Source organism: Columba livia, chromosome 5 (genome assembly GCF_036013475.1).
Source record: "Columba livia isolate bColLiv1 breed racing homer chromosome 5, bColLiv1.pat.W.v2, whole genome shotgun sequence".
NCBI classification, from domain to species: Eukaryota; Metazoa; Chordata; class Aves; order Columbiformes; family Columbidae; genus Columba; species Columba livia.
In genome coordinates this window covers 40,168,625-40,195,027 of record NC_088606.1, presented here as the reverse complement: position 1 = coordinate 40,195,027, position 26,403 = coordinate 40,168,625, and the positions used below count along the sequence as shown (strand labels likewise).

At 39.4% G+C, this 26,403-nt stretch overlaps 1 protein-coding gene across 2 annotated transcripts; it reads right to left on the bottom strand.

Annotated features, from left to right (window-relative positions):
* Positions 1-1,935: 1,935 nt before the first annotated feature.
* Positions 1,936-26,402, bottom strand: TMEM87A (transmembrane protein 87A). Of its 2 annotated transcripts, none has more exons than XM_065065905.1 (20): positions 26,151-26,402; positions 25,020-25,077; positions 21,134-21,231; positions 20,208-20,324; positions 18,503-18,556; positions 18,365-18,418; positions 16,705-16,852; positions 15,965-16,026; positions 13,830-14,013; positions 12,883-12,982; positions 12,052-12,145; positions 11,423-11,494; positions 9,710-9,818; positions 9,015-9,073; positions 8,658-8,761; positions 8,227-8,300; positions 6,887-6,948; positions 5,598-5,653; positions 4,292-4,322; positions 1,936-3,940 (listed from the first exon to the last, which is right to left on the bottom strand). In XM_065065905.1, exons 1-20 carry the CDS (start codon positions 26,277-26,279, stop codon positions 3,899-3,901), a joined length of 1,707 nt encoding a protein of 568 aa, XP_064921977.1. In that variant the 5' UTR covers positions 26,280-26,402; the 3' UTR covers positions 1,936-3,898. The 2 variants fall into 2 exon arrangements, with proteins under 2 accessions (XP_064921977.1, XP_064921978.1); XM_065065906.1 differs by lacking the exon at positions 11,423-11,494 and adding an exon at positions 10,816-10,884.
* Position 26,403: the final 1 nt, after the last annotated feature.

The following is a 26,403-nucleotide window of genomic DNA, read 5'->3' as shown; positions in this document are numbered from 1 at the left end:
TGGTGCTAAGCTCTCTTGAGCATCTTCACCAACAGAGACCACCGATTTAGAAAACGGGCTGAGGACACTCTGTGCTGGAAGATGGAAGCACAGGAATGGGAGAACAAGCACTGGTACTCTGGCATCCAACTTCTTTCCTGCTCAGGAATGAAACCTTGCTGAAGCGCAGAACTGTGCTCGTCACATCCCTCTGCAGATACCAGAACTGCAAATCGCCAAAGGAGATATGTCTCAGGCATGTATCTAGTCTCCTTAACCTAGGATCCCTACCAAAGGAAAGAGGAACATAGCACCAGTTTAGTGAAATGTAAGGTTCAATAACACCAGGTAATAATTACTTCACATGCAAATGGCTGTAATCAATTTCTACCAGAGTGCAAATTAAGTGCAAGGCATTGGTTTCTTCAAGTTCTAAAAAGAGAAGTAGCATACTTTTCCTGTAGCATACAACACAAAATACCATATAAAGTGAACAGAATGATGTTTTAAAAGCTCACAAAGTCACATACCCCTGCATCTGTAGCATAAGACCTTCCCTTCCCCGGGTCTTGTGATCCTGACTCACTCTGTGCCTAGCAAGCTTGTTGCATTTCTCTACCCTGCCATGTCATCTCTTGCTACTCAGTCCCTCTGCAGTTCTAGCAGAAACATCTTGTTACTCTAATGAAAAGCTGGTCAACAACGTCTTCTTCACTATTATTTTGTTTTCAGTTTTCTGCACAGCATGCACATGCTATAACAACTGCACCAGTAATATCACAGCTGCTTATCACAAATAAACATCCACACACACAGAACTAATCAGGCGTGGGGACTCTAAAAAACCCCCTCTGTATTTGTATTCCTGAGAGGCATTTATTTTTTTCCTACAAGAAGAGCATTATCTAATTAGGAACAGCTTGTTAAAGATATCTGAAGTCAACAGACAAATTTCGTAAAGAAAATTCAGCTTCTACACACTATTCTAGTCACTAAAATCTTCTGCAGATCTCAAACCTAAGAATAGACATTTTCTCCCTTCTGCTCACTAAGTCTTCAGAGTAGTCTGTACAATTTGTTTTAAAATTACAATACCCATTTTGAAAGAACAGGTATAAATTTGAATTGTCATCCCTGTCTACATAATTAAAGGTAACAATGCTGCAAGATTTCTGGTTTCATGCATTCAAGCAAGCTAGCTTGCTGACAAAGCTTTCCTGACAGATCATGGAGCCCACGCATCTTCAGGAGCAAAATCGGGAAGCAGGAGAGGCAAAGATCTGCTTAGCAGAACCAACAGGTTTGACCAAAGGTGCTGTCAGGGGAGGGGCCACGTTGCTGCAGCTCCCTCACATGCATACTCTTGGCTCCTCACCCCCATCTCATCTGCTGCTTTTAGCCACCTCTTCCACACCTCTGCTTGCAGCAGCACCCGTGTGTGCCATAGCCCACATGACACTGTGGGAACTGGGCTCCAATGCAAGTTCTCCATTGGATTACAAATAAAGTTACAGCACGTGCCCACTGCATGCTAGGAAGCTGATGCTGCCTTCCAAGGATACAGAAACTCTGCCACACAAGTGGAAAAACATGAACATGAATCTAAGGGAGCAACAAGCCACTGCAGAATTCAGAACAACTTCAAGTACTGATGGAAGTTACTACAGGGACAGGAGGGCAGAAAGCAGGGAAGACTGCCCAAGATCAGTGTAGTTAGAGGCTGAAAGCACTATACTGCTACTACATTTATTCTAGTCTTTAACTTATTAAACTGTTCAGATCTTTCACTTTTCAAACGACAGATTTCCACTGTATTGTCAAGCTTAACAACAAAAAAAAGAGCTATCAGGAATGCAATGAAGTGTTAAAGAACAGTGAGGGAGCTTTGTCAGGATGTTAACACCTTCTCACATGAGAGAACAGGTAGTAAGAAAGTGGAAGGACACAATGTAAGCCTTTCTACTCTTTGCCTAGCTTTTATTAAACAGTACATACAAACTTCTTTTGTGCTTCCAGGAGAGAACATTTTTCCCCTATTTGTCTCAAGAAACCCCAAACAACCCAAAACAAGAGGACTTTATTAAAGGCAAACAAACAAAAAGAAAACCCATTAAATAGATAGCTTTGTGTAGCTTTATTTCACAAAATTTCTTCTCCCCAAAAGGACATGGAGGTAACCTTTGTTTCATCTATTTCAGTTAAGCATAGCAAATTAGGAGTGTTCGCTAATTAACAATTCTACGTGTGGCCTGAAGGAGATGGCAGAACAGCTTCAGCAACCTTGTAGAGGCAGACTGAGGTGTTACAGGCACAGATTTTTTTCTCTGCCCATCCTCTGAGGGTTTGCTGCCCCCATGGCACAGTTAGCAAAGATACTACACACTTGTGCCTCAGCTACTCTACTGTAAAGTGCCACATTTCAGCATAAATTGCTGGTAAAGATGAACTAGAGCCAAGCTACCAGACCTTACAGTGGAATGAACAAAGTACAGGCACATGTTCACTTCTGCTGACATAGCTACAAGTGACAAACCAGAAAAGCTGACTCCCTGTGCCATTCCAGCAGCAGCCACATCAGCTCCCAAAAGTCCAGCTGTCCTGCTTGCCTGGTCATTATCAGTTGTAAGGTTGTGAACCCGAATCAGAGCTTTTGTCATACATCCACAATGGGTTTCCATGTGTAAGTTATTGCAAGTGAAGCCTCTACAGCCAAGGACAGAATAAAAACAGAACACTGTCCAAAAGCTCTTTTTCATTTGAAAAGGAGAATAAAAAAGAAATTATATAGAACAGAAATTGTCAACTTGGAAAGAAACACAGTGATCTCAGAGTACCTCTTGGCCACAGGGACCAAATGGGACAGGAAAGCCTATCATCAATCACCTACATGGGAGGCAATTCTAAACAGACACCAGGAACAGAATTATCCCAGCATGGTATAGTCCCATCAAAGACTCCTTCAAGTAAGGTAAGCAGTGCTTGCACCCTCTGGAAAGCAATGTCATCTTCTCACAGTTCTCTGTGGAAGATGTTACATGTGCAGGGAGAAAAGTTCTGCTGAAAAGTGTGGTTAATATCTCCTAACATGAGTAGTCAAGCACTTGTGCAGCACTGCAGGAGTGGGTCTGGCAATGGTGGTTGTTAGTTTTGTTGTTTGCTGTTGTTGCTGGTTTTATTTTTTTTTATTAATTAAATCATGCAACACATGGAAGGTAGGGGCAAATAATTTTTCCAGGCATCCACCACATTGCCAGCAATGAGATGTGCCACAACAGCACATGTTAGCTCTATGTAGCTGTTACCTATAGTCAATGGCATTTAAAATAGAAAATCTTTCTTACACAGTGTTATGAATAAAATTGCACTTGATTTTGTTAAAAACTCATATCACTGTAACTTTTCTAAATATTTCCTTTCTGGCATCTTTTAATTTTCTTCATTAACAGGAGCTTCTCTAAAAACCTCTCATTCATGTTGGACGCATGACATGGCATAGCCATTATCTACCACAAAACAGGTCCGTTGTTTCTTCAGTGCTTGTTTCTGTCCCCACCCTCACCCCAAAAATGTACAGGCAGTTCACCTCTAATTGTCAACTGTAGCATTGAAATATAAACTCCTCAAGCAGACATTAGGAATTTTAGTTTCACAGATTAAATATTTGAAAAGTTACAGAAGGTGCTGGAATAGTACACATTTAAATTGCTTAAAAATCCAAACTTGCAGCAACTTTGTAAATTCAAATTTCCAAAAGGTTTATAATGTCCTTGTGAGCCTCTTCCACAGCAAGACGCCCTCATGACAATAAAGCATCAAACTTCCAAGGCCGAGATCAAGAAACAAATCAGCAGGATGCACTTGATCCACCAAGCAACTTTAAAAGAGGTGTCTCCACTTCCAATAACAAAAAGCTTCTCCTTCATTCCATTTTGGACCTTTCAAAGTGTGTAATCATTCTCTCCTGGAAAATAAAATAACCAGTGTTGTCATTTTCCCCAACAGGTTTCCATTTTTGAGAAATAAGGTGGTATGCTTGATCACAACAAATGCACATACATATGCATTTTAAGTTAGGAGTCCAACTTGCACAGCAGATACGCCACTTCTTTTAAAATATGTATTTAGAATGTGTTTGTACTCTAAGAAGTTGTATAATGGCTGTCCCCACTGTCCTTCCCCACCTCACAGTATTTTACTGCTGCACTGGCAAGATCAGAGAGCCCAGTTCTAACAAGCCAAGTCCTTAACAGCTGACTCATGACTCCTTTGGCATGTCAGAAGACTAATTTGAACTGAAGATCTGTTTACTGACCTCATCTGAATCCAGAAGAGCTGGAAGAGCACTGCAGAGGGAGGGGGAAAAAAAAAAAGTTAAGAGAATTGAAAACCTACTGCAAGCATATTACTGACAATCATTTTCAGCCTTATGTTGCACTTCAAGCTTTTTAGGGCACAGGAGAAAAATAATGAAGATCAACCTTCCGATTAAACAAACAAATTAGGGAAAGATACACAAAAGAGGAAGAGCCCAAGGAATATCCTCGATGACCTTCACAGTTTTAAAATACTTTTTTTTTTCCTAAGCTCCTCATTACCAGCTGAACGATTTCCAAGTCGTCATGAAATGAGCTACATCATTCATAAGCACCACTGAACTAGACTGAAGACATTTACAATTTGGGACTGTATTGTAAAAAATACATCCCAGAAATTAAACAAGTTACACTGGTACCACAGACTGCGCAGCTACAACAGACCTTCCATTTGTGTATTGGGATCTGATCTCTTTGCAACCCTGATCAACATACTTTCAAGAACAGAAGACTCTGCAGCAGACTACCTCAAAGTGCCCTTTCCTACCTTGTACCAATCTAGTCCTTGTTTTCTAAAGGAATCCCACCTTTCTTCAAAACAGAAATACCAGAACTGGGAAAAACAAATTCGATTGAGAAAAAAAGCACTTTTTCATCCTCTTGAAGCTTCCCCTGGTTTCTCATCTTTAGCTTCAAGCAGAGTTTTGTACTTAAATCCAGAGCCTCTGCCAAAATTATCTGTTCAGATTTGTGAACACAATCTATGAACTTCTGTTTTGCTAGAAAAATTTAGACACGGACACTAACATTTTTAGGATGTAAAACTTATTAAAAGCAGAATAGAGATGAACTGCCTACATAGTTGACTATATTGCCAGAAGCATAAAAATGACTCAGACATTGCAAATACTGTTGAGAAGTAAATGGAATTATTCAGTGGTTCTCATTTTGCAAGATACTCAAAGGAATTTTCAGGGCTCTAAACAGAAGGCAAGGGTTTGCTTGTTCTTTTTTTTTTTTTTTTCTGTATTTACGTAGCTTTAGCTTCAGTGAAGTGCAAACAAATCAGTCCATGGTTTCACAGTCAGAGACCATGTTCCTTAAGTCAGAATGCGTTCAAATGGCATGAACTCTTAAGTCTGACACATTGCATAAAGCCAAGCAGAAACACGCTAAAAAGTCAGAGACCAGCTCCAGACTGAACTCAGTATCTGCTCATGTAGGTACAGCATATAAGGCATTCTAATGTACTTGTGTTCCTGTGTCCAAGGAACCTGCTTTTATTGTTACCATAGAAATACTCACACATCTGTCACTGATGAAGGAACATTCTCCTCGACCCACTTCAGGTCATCCTCCTGCTACAAATACAGAAACGAAATCGAAAAAGAGTCAGTCTTCCCAAAATGCCATCACGGGCAAGCCTTTTTCTTCTCAGCCTACTTGACAAAAACCAATGTATTTATAATGTAAGTTAAAAAAAACAAACCAAACCAAAAATCACACAATCGAACCCACACAACCAACACAAACACATCTTCAACTTGATTTCTGAATTATAGAAAACACATTCCAACGGAAAAAAACAATGACAACCCAAACCACGTGTAACTTACTGTCAACTCTGATAGTCTAATGGTGACTAGGCAAAGCAGGCCCTCAGGACACTTTAGTTATTTACATAATCTAGTTTAGTCTCCCGCAAAAGAACCGCATATCTTTAGAATATGTTCTAGCTGAAAAATTATTATTAAAAGAGAGATTCTGCAACGGTAAATTAAACTGCTGTCAGGATATCTCTTTTCTATCTAATGAGTACTTTATAATTCACAACACAAGCACACTTGTTTTGAAGTTGGAGAACCGATCCTCTCTGATCTCCTATCCCCAAAACCAAAAGTTTTATTTTCATGTTATCCTCAGATCAGTATACTTGCAACCAACCTTTGAGAAAAAAAAAACATGTTAACAACAAAAATATTACTGCTATTATCAGGAATTCCTACAGGTCCTTTCTACTTTCAAATTTATGCATGAATTCCATGAAAAGATTCCAAGACATTTTCTACCTCCTACCGGAATGTGAAACCACATCTGCTTATAAGCCACATTGAAAAAATGCAAATATATTTAAAATGTTCCACTGAAACTATTTTGGTAGGTACATAATAATATACACATCGCTCAATTCAAGTAATGAATCACAAACCTCAAAATTAGAAGGCAATTAATCTATTTAAAATATGGCTAAGCCTCCCTCTCAGCCTGAGAAACTTCTTAAAATAATGTACTACTCATTATCAGAGTATAACTTTATACAGTTCTCTCTATACTGGATTGTACAAACATTCCTAAAGAACTGACTGAATTCTAAAGACTCCATTGCACTTACGGGAAATTTGATGAAAAACCTGTATTTACTTTCTTTTCAAAAGTACTGTAAACATATGATACTTTGGTCCACTCCCATTCTGAAGCAAACCAGGAAACTCACATTTATAGGCTGAACACTTTGCATATTTGTGAGCTAGTACTGAGGGGCAAACAAACAAGAGACGGATCTAGATCCTTTGAGGTAGAGAGGGGATACTCACAGCTTTGTTTGCTTTTACATTTCCATTTGGTTCTTGCTTTGTACTTCTCATTTTCATTCCCTCTGAAAAGGAAAAAAAAAAGATTAGTATAACTGAACTATAATTGTTCATATACTGTAAGTGAAACTGGTGAGTGTTCAGAATATGTCTTCAAATCCAAAGAGACAGACGAGTTAATCATTAAGACAGTGCTTTCCCTTTAAAAGGCTTGCAGTATTTTTCGTAACAGCTGGAGTACCTAGTTTTTCCTGAATTTTCAGTCTTACCTAGGAAATATCAACTTCTAGTTTTGTTTTGTTTTAAGCCAGACATAAGTGGCACAGAACCCAAAACCAAAGTTGCCCAAAAGAGGCTGTGGAATCTCCATCCTTGGAGTAAGTCAGAAGCCATCTGGACACAGTCCTGGGCAGCCTGTTCTAGGTGAGACTGCTTGAGCAGGGCTTTGGACAGCATGACCTCCAGTTGGTTCCTCCAGCCTCAACTGTTCTGAGACACATGGAGCTCCCACAATTTATTTTACCTACTGACTGCTGACCAGCTGCTTGGTTGACTTCAAAGCTGAAAGGCAATGTGCATCTCCCAGCCTGACAGACAGCCAGGTACGGCTGATTTGGCAAACGCACCTAAGCAATGGCACACTCCTCAGCTCCTAACCAAGTCAAACAGCACTGATCTATACCCACAGGACTGATCTGTGGACAGAGAGCAGCAGCAGATATGTCACGCAATCTTTTACACAATAGTGTTACAAGGGCAATAGACAAAGTAGGGAGTTAGGAGGAAGGGAAGAGAGGGTTTTATAGTAGGAGGGAAGTGAGAAGAGTGAAAGATGTAACCTAGTGTTATAGAGCAGGACTCTTTCATTCAGATGTAATTTCATATTCATCCATTTGTTTACAGTGGACATTCCTGTACTAGGCCCTGTATGGAAAATGAAGACGACTGCAGAGTTCAGAAAACAGATAATAAATGAAAATTCTTAAACTGGATTTTAACAGAGAACTGCAAACTAAGCCAGTGTCCAGCAACAATATCCAAGAGATCCTTGTTATCATGACTGGATCCAAACCCATGACTTGACATATTTGATATGGTAAAGCAACCACAATGTTAGGAGTGTGTTCGGAGCCGTCAGAAAAGCACAGAATTAAACATTCAAGGTGAACACTAAACATAAAACCTGTGTTTCTTCTACAACTGCATAAATCAATGGCAACGGGGAGGCACCGACTCTGCTTTTACAGCAGTAATGAACTTGTTGCAACAGAACAAGAGAACTCCCTCCACAGAAGTGTCTCTCCAACACCAAAATTTGGTGGGAAAAAAAAACTGTCTCTTACCAAAGCTTTCCTTTAACATTGGCTCTTTCTGCTCATCATCATCCTCCTCTTCAGAGAGTGGTGAGAAAGCAAACCTTCAGGAGGGAAAGAATGAAAGCCATCTTAGAATACTTCTTGCCACCCAAGAGATCTATTACCCTAACATTCACATGACGTGATTATTCTATGTAGTTCATTGTTTTTAAGACCTACACTAAACTATGTAATCAAAAGTTTAAGTCACTTCTTTTTGAATAAGTTCACCACCAAGAACAGATTTAATTTTACTTACGTGACTTCCTACACCTAGTTTTCCTCAAGCCCCTAAACACACTGCTTAATATCCTTACAGACTGGTGTACAGCAACTAAAAATCACCTGCCAGTACTTCTTTGGATAAACAAGCAATCCCAAAAACCAGTATTTTTAGAAAGAGGTAAGAAAAGTCAAACCTTTGGTTGTTAGCAGATGGTCTCCACAGAATCATGATGACAAAGAGGATCATTGAAAACAATAAACGCCAGATGGCATCATCCACCCATAGCTCCTGCCAGTCCTGTCAAGGAAAACAGTAGCACAAGTAGAAAAAGTTAAGAAAGAGACTCTGTGTCCTCAGCTCTTTCCAAGGGTGAACTACAGGCATCCCACAAAGAGGCTCATTGTCCACAAGAATTTTAGCATATGGTATATTACTCTAGACACAATCCACAGAAAAATCTGTTCCAGAATGCCCAATCTCGCATCTTACACTGCCAAATGTAAATTTATCAAGAGACAGCAACTGCAGAAAGCATTCAATACAAACTCACCGACTGACAGTCCACCAGCCTGAACTTCATGGTAGTCCAGATGATAAATACAATAGATGCTGCAATATTAAAACAAAAAAGCTGCTTATTACTACAACATATGCTAATCCAAATATACTGCTAACAGGACTGTGTTTCTCAAACAAAAGGCAAAGACCTAAATAGTGAATTCCTGGAATCCAACTTATTAGTTTTAGAAAACAAGTGATTGATTTATTGCACTGACTTTATACAGTAATTTACACACAGACAAGTATATTTTGCTCTTAATTCTTTTGAGACACAAGGCATAAATCAAGTATGAGATATTTAGCCAACTCCTCATCCCCACTCACTATTCTTATATTAACTTTCAGCTGGCCTCCAAACCATGGTGTCATGGTATCAGCTGACAAATACAGTCGACCTTGAAGTAACTGAACCATCTGTCTGCCTGAATGCTTCCTCTGTTAGAGGAGCTGCATAGAACTACCAACCTTACTAACATCAGGACTAATAATCCACTGCCTCTGAAGTATCAACATAACACTTGGCATAGACCCACTATTAGAAATTGATCAAGTGTTAGAAATACCAGGTATTTTGACTGCATTTACAGAAAACCACCAAACTCAAATATCTGCTTTAGTGATCAAGTCAAGTCATATATGGAAATGGCAAGTGCTCTTATTTGATTAACATAATGTTCTGCTTACCTGCTACTGCCAAGATGAGCGTATTGGTGAAGTGCCGATACAAAGAGAGTTTCACAACATTCCTTCGAAGCTTTAGCAGTTTCATTGTTTGAGTTAAGCTGATGAATATGTATGGAAAGTCAAGGAAAGCCTCTGAAAGGACAAGCTGGTCACAGACTTAGGAGGACACAGATCTTATGACCAACAGCTCTCCCACTCACACACTTAGCCCTCCAAAAACACAAACCAGACTCAGTAGAAGAAAAGCTCATCCTATGGCAAAGATGTCAAAGAGCAGGATCCATTCTTTCCATGTTATTTAGTCACCTAAACCTAGAAGTCTTGTCACGCAAAGATGGTATCCAAGCACCTATTTTGGACTATGGCTTGTTCCTCCAGGAAAGTGTCACATGTGCTTCTCATAAATGGAAAATCAAGTCTGAACTAGAAGTTAAAATCCCATTAGACTGTACATACACCTCACAACAAGAGGGAATTGGGGTTGTCATGGCAGGGCAGCAAGCTATTCACACTTTAAATAGTTTTGTGACTGACTTTCACTAAAAACACTTCATAGGGATTTTGCTATACATGGCTTAGAGTTCGGCATTTGACAGCAGTTGCTGAAGTCACACAAGATTATGGTTGTTCAGATGTATTATGTTAAGAAACCAAAAAGTTAACACTGCCCCATTTTGTCACCTAACAACTTCAAGATGAGTTCACATTTTACAGAAAGAATTTTAGGTTTGATGTTGCTAAGAAAGCTTCTCCCAAAAACAAACTGAGTCTGTTCTCCAAATGCTACTAATATGGTATTGTTACAGTGCTGCATTAGAACAAATTAATTTCATACTTCAACAGAGACTGATGACAGACTTAACCAGTCTATGTTCAGGAGCTGCTCTAACACATCTCCTAGTTACCTAGTTTTACTTGCACTACCTGTAGCAGAAGCTTACCTGAACACTCAATTAGATAGGTTCTATTAACTTTACCAGAAGTAGGAAGAACATATACTTTGAGAAGATTTTAAAAAGAAGTTCAGCCAAAAAGACTCCCCCCCCCAAAAAAAACAACAAATTTGAAAGAAAACACACCCCACCAAGTAAAATAGTGAAGGATATCCACCAGCACAGGGCAGTATCTAGGAAAGCCAGGGGAATAAAAGCCAAGGAGGCAAGATCATTCTGGGCCTGGAGACAAAGAGAGAGCCAATAAGAACAAACTGAAAGGTACAGAAGAAGTGAGAAGGGTCAGGCTATTTTATAAGAAACCACAAATACTCCACCACAATGCTTCTGAGTTCTACTACAAAAGCAGAGAATTTGAACCAAGAGTTAAAGCCAACACACAGAGGGGAACTGACAATACCATACTATCATTTCTCAGTCCTCCACCAGCATGATAAAAAATAGTTTTGCAGATTAAGTCAACCTGGCACCATCAAAAGCAGCCTCTGCTGAGGAGAGTGCTGTGATGATGTGCTGTCACCACTTCCATCACAGAAAGCTAGCAGTCACCTTATTACAGATGTAGTAATTAAATCTTTTGCACTATGCGCTAGCAACCATAACACTGACTGAAAGTGGCAAAAATTGCCTTTGTGTGTGCATCAAAAACTGTCAAAGTCCCAACTGAAACAAGCAAATCACCTTTTATTCCTTCAAGTATTAGGCAGAAATAATAAGCTGTGAATAAGCATGTGACACTCTATAGTTTATGAAAGGATATCCACAAAATAATACAGGCATCAATCATGGACAGGGCCAAGTTTGCTATCAGAGCCACAGTGTCATAGAAAAACTGAAAAAGTACCAAATAGATGTCATGTTAAATACTTCATCCCAAAATACCAAAACAGAACAACAAATCTACAACCCAAGATGCACTTCTTAATGAACCAAGTAACAGCATCACTCACATGCATTTCCCCAGGTACAGCCTCCAAAACTGAAGTGGTGGTGGTTGGGTGTTCTTTGTTTTGGATTTGGTTGTGTTGTTGCGGTTTGGGTTTTTTGTTTTGTTTGTTTGTTGACTCATGGCCAGGTAACCCAAGATGTACATTTGTGTCTGCAACTAGCTCCACTTAACCCAAAATACTAGACATAAGGGTCCAAGCAGAGTATAGTGTCTGAAACCTGACTAAACTCTTAGAATTATTTCAAAGTACACAGAATTACATCCAGATAAATAGAAAATAAAATAGTTGTCAATAATCCATATTTACAGTCTCAGAGTTGAACTACTTCACTGTCTATTTCCTTCTTCCAGCACAGTCCTAGAATTTTCCCTTAGCACATAAGTAAATAAAGCCAGGAGTATCTGTGGCATATGGGAGAATTCAAGTAGTTATTACTGACCCCTGTGACTCTAAGAACACCTTCCATGCCAGAAAATAATAGATATAGGGCTCCAGCCATAACTACTTTGTGAAGAGTAACTCCAAGGCGAGGCCTGTAGAAAAAAAAAAGTGGAATTTAGATTAAGTAGGGGAAAAAAAGTGAAGTCACATCAATTCGAGTCTAGCATAAAGCATATGAATAAAAGGTCCTCGTGACAAGCCACTTCTACATGCAGATATAGTTTGATTATGGTGCTCAAAGCTTACCATTCATTTTGTCTTATGGTATGCTGTGACTAAAGGAAAGACAGCTAACGGTCCTGTTTTCTAGTTAACCTGTTTAGCTTTTTATGACCGTTTCAAGAAGTTGCAGCCCACCAGTTCCCCCAGCGCACCCACACTCACTAGAAGCTTCCACTACCACACATTGTTTTACCATTGAATACAGCTGGGGACAGACAAATGAGCAGCAATCTTGGCAGCAGGAGCCTCCTAAACCAGATCCACTCCCCACTGGTGATTCTTGACCTCCCCTATTTCTACAAGCTCCTCCTTACCCAGAAGGCAGGCATATAAAGCACCCATTCCAGTCAATGGAGTATCTCAACAGCCATTAATAAACCTACCCAACAGTGGTACACAAAAGGAGGTGGGAAGAAAAGCAATCACCGTATGGAACTGTATGTCTCTGTTGATTGGTGTAGAAGTCCAGACCTTTACATCACTCAACTAAAGCACCTACCTTTTAAGAGCCAAGTACAGGGAGATGAATACTGCACTAAGTTATTACAAAACAACAGTGAAAAGCTTTTTGACAGAACACAACAAACCTATTAATAGAATTACTCACTTGACTATGCCATATCCCAGGCTGACTATGATGACCAGAGTTCGAGCCAATGAGCGCTTCACAGCAGATAGTAGCTCTGCCAGTATTACTGCTCCTTGAACTGCCAAAAGCAAAGAAGAAGAAGCTACATTATCAAAATATATTTTTTTAACTACTGCATGCAATTGTAGTATGAGAGCAGACATCATTATTTTCAGAAAGCGGGCTATAAAGTGTAATAATCTTTTTATTACCTACATCTGGAGTAAGCTTTCTGAAAAGGTAGGTCACTTCACATAAAAAAGCTACTGAAAAATATTTACATCCCTAGAAAGTGAAGAATAAATGATCCATAAAACATTTATACATAAGATCAGCCTGGATGATCTTCCAAACAAGTCAATCCAAATCTTCTATACTGTGGCTGTGGCCAATTAACAAAGTCATAACAAAGTTTTACTCGCAGAGTTTCATTTGAATGTATCCATCCTAAAAACTCAAAACCAAAGTCCCGAAGTTTTATGTGGGGATAATCACTTAAGATGGATTGTCAGACTATGGGCTGAATACCAAGAGTCATCTGCAATGCTGTCATGGTGAGCAAGGAGTTTCAAAGCCTCTTTCCAAGGCCAATACCAATTGTCAGAAATTAATTAAAAGCTACACTTCAGAAGCCCTATTTTAAACTTCAAGCCAGCACTGCAGTGAATACTCTGCAGAATGTACCATTTTATATCCCAAGACACTACACTCGGGAGTCATAGAAGCAACAGCATTTTAGCTCTAGGAAAGCACAGATCATCACATTTACAATATATTAAAAAAATGCGGAAATTCTGGTTCCCTGTTCTTTGTTTTCAAACAATCCTCAAGTAATCATACACTTAATATGCATGTCACTCCGATTTAGTATAAGCCATTAGTGCTACATTCCATCAATTAAGCTGCAAGTTGCAAATGCTACCTACCAGATTCCCCTGTGTAGCGGATATTCTGGAACTCTGCATAGAAGACTGCTTTCTCGAGCATTCCCAGGAAGATAACAGCACCAATCCAGAACTGGATCCTCAGGAGATCCCGCCAGTAACATGCAGACCACGCGAGCCACAGAACCCCAAAGAATACGTACACAATACACATCACCATGAAAAACTGTTACACAAAAAGAAGAAATAACAACCTTAGACCCAGAAAAATAATTGCCTTATTTCTATTCCATAACTGTAAGACAGCTCTATTTTCTCCCTGAGTACAGCAGCTTTTCAAGTTTTTATATAGAGCTGAGACTAGAAACAAGCATTGTTTCATTTGTCTTCTCTAGATTCTTTTACCATGACAGTCTAATTTCTCGCTGCCAACAAAAGAAAACAGAGTAATTGAATTTCTGAGCAATTTCTCTCTCGAAGATTAGCCTGCCAACTTAATCACAGGCAATTTTTCTATGGAAGATATCAAGTGCTACTAGCTTTCAAAAACTCAAATAAGAGTTCAGGCAAATCATTGAGTACTAGAAACCCTGCACCTTCTCACATATTATTCTGTTACTAACTTCATCATACCTTTACAGTACTCTGCAAATAAGCTTCCAAGTTATCTTTACACACCATTCCCCAGAAGACCAGAACAGAGATATTAGTTGTTTGTAATACCTCTGTTTAAACAATTTGACAATTTCTTTCAAAAGTTTATTTCCAGCAAACTCAATTTTTGACCAAGATTTAGCTCAACCGAAGATGTGAAATTTAAAAGGAAACCCAGATATCCATTTAAATATTATCATTTTGCAGGATTTTTTTTTTCCAGTCCAATGTTACTTGCTTCAGAGGAACTTTCAGGGTATACATCTCCTACAGTGAACAATAAGCTTGACAATGCTAGTCAGTGCTGAATTTTCTAAATGACAGCACCATACCAGAGCAAGTTAAGTTTTCACAGAGGACACTGAGATTAAGAAGAGGGATAAGGAGAGTAAGACATTAAACGAACAGCAGGAAGTACATAGCTTAAATATAGAACAGTATTTATCAAGTAGTCTCCTCTTGCAGAGGTGCATTTTTTTTAAACCAAGCAAGCATTGAAGTTAGCTGCACAATGCATTGAAACTTTCACAAACTGATAACACCTTCCTTAGGAGAACAGCTTATTGATGCATACAGATTTTCAGACCTGATTAATCCATTCAGCTCAAAGGGTAAGGACCTAGTTCACTTCAGATGCTCCATTACAGAAACATTTAGACAGAGACCTTTTTCTGGACCTGACACATGGGGATATTCACACCCATATACTACATGTCAACATTGCTGCTGGAGGCTTTTTACTTCTATCAGGCTCTCCTATTTACAGGCCACTCTTGCCAATACAGTCAGGCTAGAAACCTTACTGGTTATTGATCCACAGCTGAAGTCTGCCTACACTACATAAATATTTAAGTTATTTTATCTTCTTAGCCTTCTTGACAGAGGCAACTGGCAACCAAGTCAGAAACTCCTTTGAATTAAAAGGGGATTGGCTTTTTGTAGTTCAATTATGCTTTCACCGCTGGGCAGTATTAAGAACCTCCTCATAGGGTGTAAGACAGCTGGTGGAGGAAGGAATATTAAGGTGTAAAAGAACAAAGAAAGCAGTGACAAATGAAAGGCTGGCTGTAAGCAAAAGCATAGAATAGCAAATTTTCCAAGATACAAGCGAAGCAGAAAAACAGTGTTAATAAAACTGCTCAGTTTAGAGCTAATGATACTGATAACTACTGAACTACAAACTGGCAGGCAGCAAGTCAAACGACCCAGAGAATGACAACATTAGTGGCACATGCAAACATCTGAAATCTGTTTTCCCTACCCTGTATTTAGTAAAAAAAACCCCAACAAACAAAAAACCACACCATACACAAAAATACTCTCCCCCCCCAAAAACAATCCAAAACCAAACACACACACACAAAATCCAACACCAAACAACAACAAAAAACCCCACAAATATTCTGCACTACATTATTTCTTCATAGACACTGGCTTTGTGTTTCCTAAAGTATGGAAGGAGAATATTTGAGATTAAAATTAACTGACAACTTCATAGGTCAAAGACAAGCTGTTTTACTTACAATCATGAGAGGATAGTCTGCAAGTGAGAGATACTCATATGGCCCCTTCAGTTCCACCGTCACTGTCAAAAGACAATCCAATAACCAAATTGAACAATAACCAAAAGGAAGAAGTACTTAACTGATTTTTACTCAAGCATAAGAAATTCCACATCTTCACACAGTTTTTAACTCTCACTTGCACTTTAATCAAAGAAAGTTAAGACTCATAGCACACTCAGCTAGTAGCACGCAATTAAAATTATACGTTCCACTACTAACTCGCTCATGGCAGTACTTAAAAATAATTTGTGCTGGAGATTCACGTGTAACAGGAAAGCTCCAAAACAAACACAAGTTAATTTTTAAAGGGGATTTTCAAACTTACAATAATATAATTTCAAGGTGACAATTGTGATCTTTGTATTCTACATGATTTGAAATTATTCATATAAATTACTGTGCTGGTCTAGACATCTTTGAAACACAACACCAGGCCTCAAAATTGAACTGCTTGGGATTCTTCTTTTCTTCCATCAATAAACTGACAGACCAACAGCCTTAGGATCTTCCAAGACACCAACAATCACCTATTTTCTTATGATAAGAGTTCTAGTAGGTAATACATTTATTTTCATAAGACACTATTCACTTCACATAAACCATACATTATGTATTAAAAGGGCCGTAGAATACACTTAGACTGGTATACATAAAAAATGGCACTATATTTTAGCTTGCTGCATCAACAGCTATCTTACTTGTGAAAGGCTTGTTTTGATCTGAGGAAGTTGTTGTTTTTTCCATTTTTTTAACATTCGTATTAGAATCCTTCACAGTTGCAAATCCAATTTGCACAATAAATATATATGGTCCATCTCGCCAAGTTTTCATAACAGCATTCATTGCCTGAAAATAAAATGTTTACATGTAGACAGCGCATAGTCAAGAAGACACAGAAAAGGCAGAAGTAGATGTCATACATGTGTGATAACTTCCATGTGAAAACAAAGGTCACCTCTTCCTAGGCCTACAACTTGTTAATAAATATTTGATAGATAAGTTTAAATCTATTTATTAGACATAATACTTAAAATTTTGTTGAATCCAGAAGAATTCTTACAGACTTGGGAGGTGATGAGGGCCTATGTGCAAATTTAGTTCTGGTTTACTGCAAGAGTCATCTCAAAGGTATTGCAAAAGCTACAAAGAGTTCAGCAGAGCATCCTGTTCCTTGTTTCCATTAAGACCATCATGGAGATACTACTTTCCTCCTGAAATCAACTATTTGGCAACAGCACAACTACATATAACTCAGCTCCCTGGTGAAGGCTGAATTTTATAACGTAAAATAGAAGTAGCTGAGAAGTAAATTTCCATAGTAGTAAATTCCTGTGGAAACTATTACTGCCCCTGCAATAGTTCTCATGCCTGTAAGACCCAAACCCTGCCAGTGAACTAACAGAAGACCTTGCCCAGATAAATATTTGCACCATAAAAGAGAGAGTTTTTTGAGTTCCAGCATGCAGAACTGTTAATTCCATGACTGAAGTAGTTCTAGCCATCTCAGAAACTGCAACATTTACCAAGAGCTTTAAGGTTAGAATTAAGACTGTCTACATGTATGCCACTCACATAACCACTGCACAACTACCACAAAGACTTTTTTTTAACTGCCTCTCAAAAAAAATTTCAGTATTAAGAGCATGCATTTCTTTTAAGAAATCTCTTGACTTAAAGACCTAAAGCCTACAGAATTTACTTAAAAAAAAGCTGCTACTGACCAAAATGAAAAGACTTAGTTAAAATCACAGTCAATTTACAAGAAAATTGGTATTTTTTTTATATGCCAATTTTATCTTAAAATCTCTCCATCTCTTGTTGCATTAATACATTATTTCACAATTGCACGCACAAGTATTTATGTTTGAGCTTTAAGGTAAATGGCCCTGTAAGTATACAGGGAGTTAAACAGATTTTCTTTGTTGTCATCCAGGCCATTCAGTTTGAAGTAGACAATCATTCCTGGTTAAGGCTTGAACATCACATGTAACAAAAATATAAAAAAAATTTGCAAATCAAAAGTAAACACTGAAATTGTTAGGTATAGTATTTTAAGAGACTGAATAGGTAAAGATTAAACCAAATGTAATCTCTAAGTATTAGTCACCACTTAGATTGTGGTGTACCTTCCGTACAATGCTATCTAGTTTCAAGCTAAAAAAAAAAAACACTAGTCAAAAAACCAGAATTGCTCCATCACCAAAAATGCTACCAGTAATTTGTTACACAAACAAATATAAATAAAAAAATAAAATAAAAAAAAATAAAATAAAAAAAAAAAAAAAAAAAACACCCCACAACACACACCCAAAACACACACCCAAAAACCCCCAAATTAAGACTGTTCAATATACATACAGTTTTATCTGCTACCATTGTGTCATTGCCTCCACTCTCCTTCCCTTTTAAGCCCTTAAAGAAAAAAATAGATAAATAAGTATGCCAAAATTATCTCTTCCATGCCTATACTCACTCATTGGAAGGAAAAAAAATTACCTCTTGTTTCTCCGGTGAGAGAGGCTCTGGATGAACAAATTCTTTATATAAAATCTGCAAGACATAAGAAAAGTACAACACTTATAGACACTTCATATTAACATGACATTACCAGAGCAGCTTCCAGTAAACTTGATTATAAGGAAGGATTCTCTGAACAGCTCTATTAGAGAGCTTTTATTTTTCCAAATCAAACGACTGTTCATTTGTGGAGGGAGTCTTGAATACTTAATGTTTTGTCATTTGAGACTTGCTTTTCCTCCCTTCAGACAACAGGTGTCTCATTTTCAGAACTGGACCCACAAACACAACCATAGTGAAGTTAATCTTATTTTCCAAATATGAATCTATTGGCTATGTCCATTACAAGATAAAGCCTACAGAGTCAGAAACAGGATTTGGAGATTTCTGCCTCAGTCTATGCAAACAAAGGTCTCTAGATGAGTGGGTGCCTATTAGAGATACAGATTTCGCAAACTTTCCTCAACTACGGTGACTTGAAATCTAGTGAAACTGCTATGCCACAAGAAAAAAAGTTGAACAATCAAAAGGAGACATTTCTGTGAAACTTCAGAAATTAATACCTGAGAAGAATATATTTTGCTAAAATTTCCAAAGACTTTTCAAAGGAATTGGAGGAAAAGTCACTTAAGACTTTTATAACTCCAGTTTCATCAACCTGAACATTCAGTTCAGAAGCCTGAGTTCACATTACACAGATAAACCCACAAGATCTCTTCTATTACATAAAACCATGTAAAAGTAGAACTCACACTTCTCATTATTAAACCAGGATGCAGCATACAGTTTACGTTTTTAAAACCCTTCCAAGCCATCTTTGCATATCAAAGGAATTAGAGGCATGCAGATTATAAAAGCCCTTCAAGTCACCTTAATGTATGTCTTTTCTTAAAAAAACAAAACAAAACAACAACAACAAACCACAACACTAGGTTCAATAGTTAGAAGACATTTCCCAGTATTTGCTATTTGCAACCCTTTGCCTAAATCAGGAATGGCTGAATACAGATGCAAGCTGCACAATTTGCCTTGAATTCTTAAGTACACCACTTAAAAATACAGCATGTTATATGGGTATTGTCATTAGTATGATTGCAGAGTTTCACCTGGTGATATACAGTTGGTGTAGAGCTTATGTTTGCACATTACTTACTTCCCTATGCTGTTTTGCATTGTCTTCTCTCTTCCATTGCACATTTTAGCACTACTTATTTTTCATTTTTAACCTGCTATCAGTGCTTAAGTAACCCACTTCTCAACAATCTTATTTCCATTATTATAAATAAACATTGTCTGAGCAAAAAATGCCAGTCCTTTATCAACTTAAATTTAGTGGGAGCTTCACTCACCTGCCTGAGACTCACAACCTATTCAACTAACAGTAGCATTCTGTAAGTGAAACAAATTCAGAACACAGAACCACAAACAAAAAGAAGCACTGAAGTTTACAGTGGTTTGCGTTTTTTTTCTTCCCCCATGGTGGACCAGATGTTGAATAGCAAAACAGAAGTAAAGCAAAATTAAGAAACCATTGCTGCAGTTTGGTTGCCATAAACAAATAAAACCAAGTACCTCCCAACCTACAGTGATACTTACACAGGATGCTAACACATGTAACAAGAACTAGCACCTTCTCTGTATATTTATATCAGAGAAGAGAGCAAACTGAAGTTTCTACCCATACCTGAGGCCTGAATAGCTCAGAGCAATTCTGAAAGATGACAGTAGACGTAGCATAGTATCCTGACCAGCCCGGATGCTCCTCAGACGTAGTCCCAAAATAGTAGTCTGCCTGTTCATCCTGCCAAGCATAGAATAGAACTTTGGTTAGTATCCAATATATCAAATTATTTATCTCAGTAGACAGCTGCAAGACCTCAAGAACACTATCTGCACACACTCATGAACAGAATTTAGTAGGATAAAGGCCATCAAGACCACACAAGACTATTCTTCTTCAAACAAACAAACAAAAAGAAACACAAAAAAGTCCCACACAACCACCAACATACAGGCTTTGAGTAAGAATTAATACCCAGTCTACACAAACACTACATTATTACATTAAATACCTCAGTACTGCGTTAGGTTAGCAGTTACAACTGTCATAACTAATATTTTAAGTAAACATGGAAAAGGTATTACACATGAAAAAGCACAATTGTGTTCTACCACATTTGATGGAAAAACTATACATTTTGTACAAATGAGTAACTCTTGCAATGTGCATCCACAAAGAACAGAGTTTAGACTAAATAGGAAAATATTCATTTTTTTTCCATTTGTTGTCATTAAGCACTGTTGTAAATAACATTTTCATCAACCACAAATTCACATGTCACTTTAGAGCTGATGCATTTTTTTAAGCTTCTGGGTTTAGAAGAATACTGACAAACACTTTCACCTTCCCCAAAACCCAGAAAAGTCAGTAATTCTGGCAAGCTGTGGGTCAGTTCCTTTCCATTCCCAATGATTCAGAAATTTGTTACCCTCTAGTGGAGGAAAGGTCCAAAGAGCAATGAGGACACAAGTGTGACACCTCCAATACCCTCACTCTCAGATCTATTACCCCTAAAAATCATAACCCATGATTTTTCACACAATTCTTACCCCAAAGTTGAAGACTTCATTGTAGCAGTCAGAATATCTTAAGTACCAAGTAACATTGTACCTTTGAGAGGGATCACAAGATTTTTCTTCCCCTTCAACTAAAAAAAAAAACAAAACACAACACAGCCAAGAACATGTAAGACACCCTCTACCCGCCATGCTTTTCCTCCCATTCTGTGCCAAACTACCATAATTAAATTTATTTTAAACACAAAAATGAAAGCAAAACAATAGAAAAACATTTTCCTCAAGTTATCCATTACTGTTCAGTGAAACAAAGAAGCATGTCGAAAACAGAATTCAATTTTAACATTATATAACTCTATTAAAGAGCTGAAGATCATCTGGAAACTTCCTGTTGTCAAGATAATCAGCGATATTTCATCAAGTGCAAATACCAAACAAGAGGAGAACAGCAGTGACTCCCAGTGATTACAATACACAAAAAGTATTTCCCTTTTCAAGATCTGTGGGATGCACAGCAGGTAGAGCTAGGAACAGGTGAATGCTAAGGGCTATTTGCACAGATAATGTAAATATACCATCACCAATTTTGCAAGTCAACATTCATCCCCACTCCCAAAAGCTAAACAAACCATTCATACATTAGCTCACTCTGCCAAAGCTGCAATACTACCTAAAAAAACAATAAGACAACTTTTCGCCTTGATTTATTAAAAACCAACATGCATTAGAAGTGAAATGCAAGGCTATTTCCCCTGGAAAGACTGTGTGATTTCTGTGTTTCAAATCTCATTCTGAAACTAAAGCCTGATGAAGAAAATTTGACATTAAGAAGGTAATCTTCACCCGTAAACAAAATGAGCAGTAGTTATTCAGAGTCTTGGAAGAGCCATTGAGATGGTTATGTTTGGGTTTTGCCCATCAACAGATGGCAAAGCGCTTTGGAGTTGCCAGCATGTTTCTAGTGGCTAAGAAGTCCCCACAGCTTCACAGGCAACATTCATCTCGGACCAGACAACCACAAACTTGTTACATGTACAGAGCTTTTAATAACCACCGCAGATAAAAAATGCAATGAGAAAAAGACCCTGCCATGGAGTCTTAACTGACTAATCCCTCTTTAAAACACACTACTACAGTAAGTGTATGTAGAGCTAAAAATTCAACAACTGAGTCTCTAACACCAAAAATTAATTTAAAAAAAAAATATGTATATATATATTGGAATGTAATCACTGAAAGAGTTTTTTTATGACACCTTCTGGTAAGCAGGAAATAAAAAGGCATATATTTATCCACATATCCCTAGAAGTTGGAGAAAGCACAACAAAAACTAAAAGGCAACACAAGCACTAAAGTGACATGGGTAGACAGCAAATTCTTAGAAGACAAAGGCTCTTCTGATAAAATTGATCAAATGAGGAACACCTCAAAAAAAATACTACCAAAAATAATTTTTAAAAAGGAGGGATTCAAAAATACCTTATGAATACCTTTTTAGTTATTAAAAAATAAGATTATTGAAACTATGTTCAGCAGTAACAACTACTACAGGTAAAAAAGGACACGACTAGAACAATCTTCCAATACCTGCAAACATCAAAATTACAGGAAGAAAGTATTCTAAAAGACAGAAAAGGTATCCACGGCATTTAGTGAATTCAGCAACATGGAAATATAAGTTCCCTAGCCTTCAAACAAAACCATCAAAATTCAACCCAAATGCAGTCTTTGTACTCATTTACAGATAGCATGATTTCTACCATGATCTTCAACAGGAAACTGGATGCCTTCTAGAATAGCACTTAAGTAACAGAAAAAAAATAAATTAATTACTGACAATACTAAACACCAGTGGCAGTCTTCCCAATCAGAAGTAGAAAGCATCAGATACCAATACACCATACCAACAAAAAATCAAAAATCAAAAAAATCAAGAAGTGAAAAGAAGAAATAGAGAAGTAGGAAGTGGAAGAGGGGATGCAGGTGCTCACCGAAAACATGAATGACCCATTAGCAAACACGTTTGGCAAAAAGGGTCACGTTGTCCAGACAAACACCACAAGGCAGACAGAAGAGGCAACAGACAGGAGGCAAGAGAGACCAGTTTCCACAGACAGAAAAGAAACAGTATGTGAAGTTACAGCTTCCCAGTATAAGATGCAGTTCAAGTATCATCTAGGCTGAGAAACTGAAATTAAGTTCCAATCTTTGCTCCTCCCTCTTTCAGTGATTCATTACCAGACTTAATGTAAATCTTTTAATCGCCCTGGTACGTAAAACAGGTGTCTTCACTAAAGAATTTTAAGGCTTAATGCCTGTTTAAAGGCTGACTGCACAGTGTAGTTGAAGTCTACATCAGGAGCTCAGAGATCAAATTCTTACTGCCAAATCTGCCACAAACTTTGTAACAAATAAATATTATTTTTTCCATGCCTTCGTTCCTTCCTTCTCATGCTATTTCAGCTGTGCAGCTCATGATTAGACTTATCACACACTTCACTGAGGGGACCCACAATTTAGATGCCACGTTAGTATGAATACACTATCCCTATTAAACTTCAGAAAAGAAAGCCTAATACCTACTAGAGCTCCCAATGCTCTTTCAAACCCCATCTCCTTTTCCCCAAGCATCAGATTTCTATGCAGACACTTGCAATTGTCTCTCTGCAAGCCACAAAACTCAGCATTTGACCTATGCCTGAGAAGTGGGAAAAACTTAACCCTGATATGATGGACCATCACTAATAAATCACTGTAACACTACCCTCCTATTTCAGATTCATGTGGGGTTAATGTAGGCATTTTAACAAATTTCATTTTAAACACTGTCCCATGAAGGCCTGGCATCTGAAATTAAACCCGAAAAATCGATAAATTAAGAACATAATAAAGCACAACAATATGCAATTTCATCAAGAAGCATCAGCTAATCCTCATGATACTGTCATTTTCTCAGTTAAAAAAAGAGCACAATCACTGTAGCAACTGTCTTGAAGTGACAAAGGCACTAATCCCACCAATCATCTCTAAAGTGACTTTTATTTCCTTGTTTGACCCAAGCGTATAAAGGCATTTACCAGCATTGTACCTGCGTAACTATCAAATTAACAGCTGGAGATCAAACAGCTTCCCCCCCACCATAGTAAGAACTGGTGCAAACAACCCCAAAGTAGATAGAAAAGATGTCAAACCTTCTAAATCAGCTTGTCACTTCCACAAGTCACCTACATCATCTCACTTCCATCTAAAAGCTGTCCTCATGTTCACAGGTAAGAGGGTATTTTATAGAAACTCTCCTTTGACCAGTAACCTACATAACCCACAGTCCCCGCCAGAGCAATAAACGGAAAGAACAAAAGGGAATTCTGCAAACATTTGCTCTGTAGCATATTCACACACTGTGATCAGGAGGAAATAACAGCTCTCACGAGAGCTCTGCCATAGCATGCAATGACGTTCCCTTACCTCTCCCAGAAGAACACGGCTGAAAAGGAACAGGGCCTCAAAAAGCACTGCCTCCTGTCACTCTGCAATACAAATAGCCCCTGACCCAGCACCAGATCTTCCAGCTAGAGGAATTTACCATATGTTAAACAGGGAAAGCACACCTCACAGTAGGGCTTGGCACATCCCACACCTTATCACCTGCTATTCGAGATAAAACAGTGCTCCCTCTGCCCATCCTGCCCTCTCCACAGAGGGCCTGCACAGAACTATTGATTCCTTCTACAGCCTAAACAGATCACAATTGGGAAGCTTAAGGCTGCAAACACACTCAACCATATCAGAGTTATGTTTTCATCCAGTGCTAAGAGATTAGCTGTCACTCCAACCAGCACAGTTAACACTTCTCAGTGTTTTGAGTCCCAGATGGTGTCAAACAGCAGAGAGAACAGGTTAATCTCTTGTAACCACTTACATCTCAGGAAAATGGTGGTGTTGCTGAAAAGAATCTTCCCAAAATTAAACTTCTTCCCCTGCAAAGGTACAAAAAAAGGAAAATTTATTAGTGGGCTTAATGTCATAAAGCTTCAGTAAACATAATCTTTCACTCAGACTTTCAAGCTGATACAGTAATGAAAGTGAATGCCAAATCAGGAGCCAGCCTTACTGGATTTTCCAGTCATGCTTCACCACCCCTTCAACCTACTCTTAAAGATGGCTTGAGAGGCTTGGGGCTTTTTGTTCTGCAAAACTGAATCAATTTCTTTGGCATTTGTTGAAATGATTAGCATTTTCATGTTGATGAGAAGGTCTGCACCACACAACAACAAAAAAAATATTTGCTCCAAGAATCAACAGGAATGGTCAATGTGACCCTTTAATTTTGTTCTTGAAGCTCAAGAGCCTCACACAAAACGTACATTACCCCCTTTCACAGGCTAGTAAAGGTGGTTTCATGTCAGGCAAAAGAGCTTTTCTCCACACAACTTAAACCACGCACGGCACGACAGCAGTGCCGGAAATCCCTTCACCTCCCCAGAGCCCTACGTCCCTCTCGGTTCAGGGTTCCAGGGGCCCAGCTCTCCCGACGCCAGACCCCGCACGGGGGGCGCGGGGCACCTCTCTCCGTACAGGCCCCACGGCGGCCGAGCCCCAGCCGGGGAGGCAGCCGCCCCAACACAGACCTGACAAGACACGCATCCCCCACCGCTCACCGACACCATTTCCCGCAGAAGCCCGCCTGCTCCTGCGGCCACCGCTGACCCGCCGAAGCGGGCTCATGCCTGGCAGAGGGGCAGGCGGCGCCGCGGCCACGTACCAGCCCCGGCCGTGGTCAGGCCCCACACACGGGCGGCCCAGGAGGGGAAGGCCCCGGTCACAACGCAGAACGGCGGGCAGAAGAGGCCGCAGTCCCGCCGCAATCGCCCCGCAGACCCCGCGGCGTTCCCCCGTCTTCCCCCCGTCTAGGTGGACGAGCCGAGCAGCAACAGCCTCTCACCCCCGCCACGCACCCGTTCGCTCCGACCGCCGCCACAGCCCGCTGGCTCAGCGGCTGCGGGGCAGAGAGCCCCCAGCGCGGCGCCCCGGCCACCCTCCCCGCACTCACCATAAACACTGGGAGCCGCCATTTGGAACGCTGCCCAGCGCCCGCCGCACCCGCCAGCAGCAGCACTGCCAGCAGCCGCAGCAGGACGGCCTCAGGCCGACACCTCCCGGAACGCGGCGTCGCCGCCATCCCGCCGCTTGGAGGCCGCCGCCGCGCTGGCCGCGCCTCTTCCGCTCCCCGTTGGGGGACGCGGCTGCCGTGGGCCGGCGGGAGCGGCGCGGGGGGCGGAGCCGGTCCCCGGCTGAGCCCGGGC

Coding starts and splice junctions, on each gene's coding strand:
- TMEM87A (XM_065065905.1), bottom strand. CDS start 26,279: ATGGCGGCGACGCCGCGTTCCGGGAGGTGTCGGCCTGAGGCCGTCCTG. Junction 11,495..12,051: donor GTGTTCTTAGAGTCACAGGG/GTCAGTAATAAC, acceptor GTACTTTTTCAG/TTTTTCTATGACACTGTGGC. Junction 5,654..6,886: donor ATGTAAAAGCAAACAAAGCT/GTGAGTATCCCC, acceptor CTGTATTTGTAG/CAGGAGGATGACCTGAAGTG.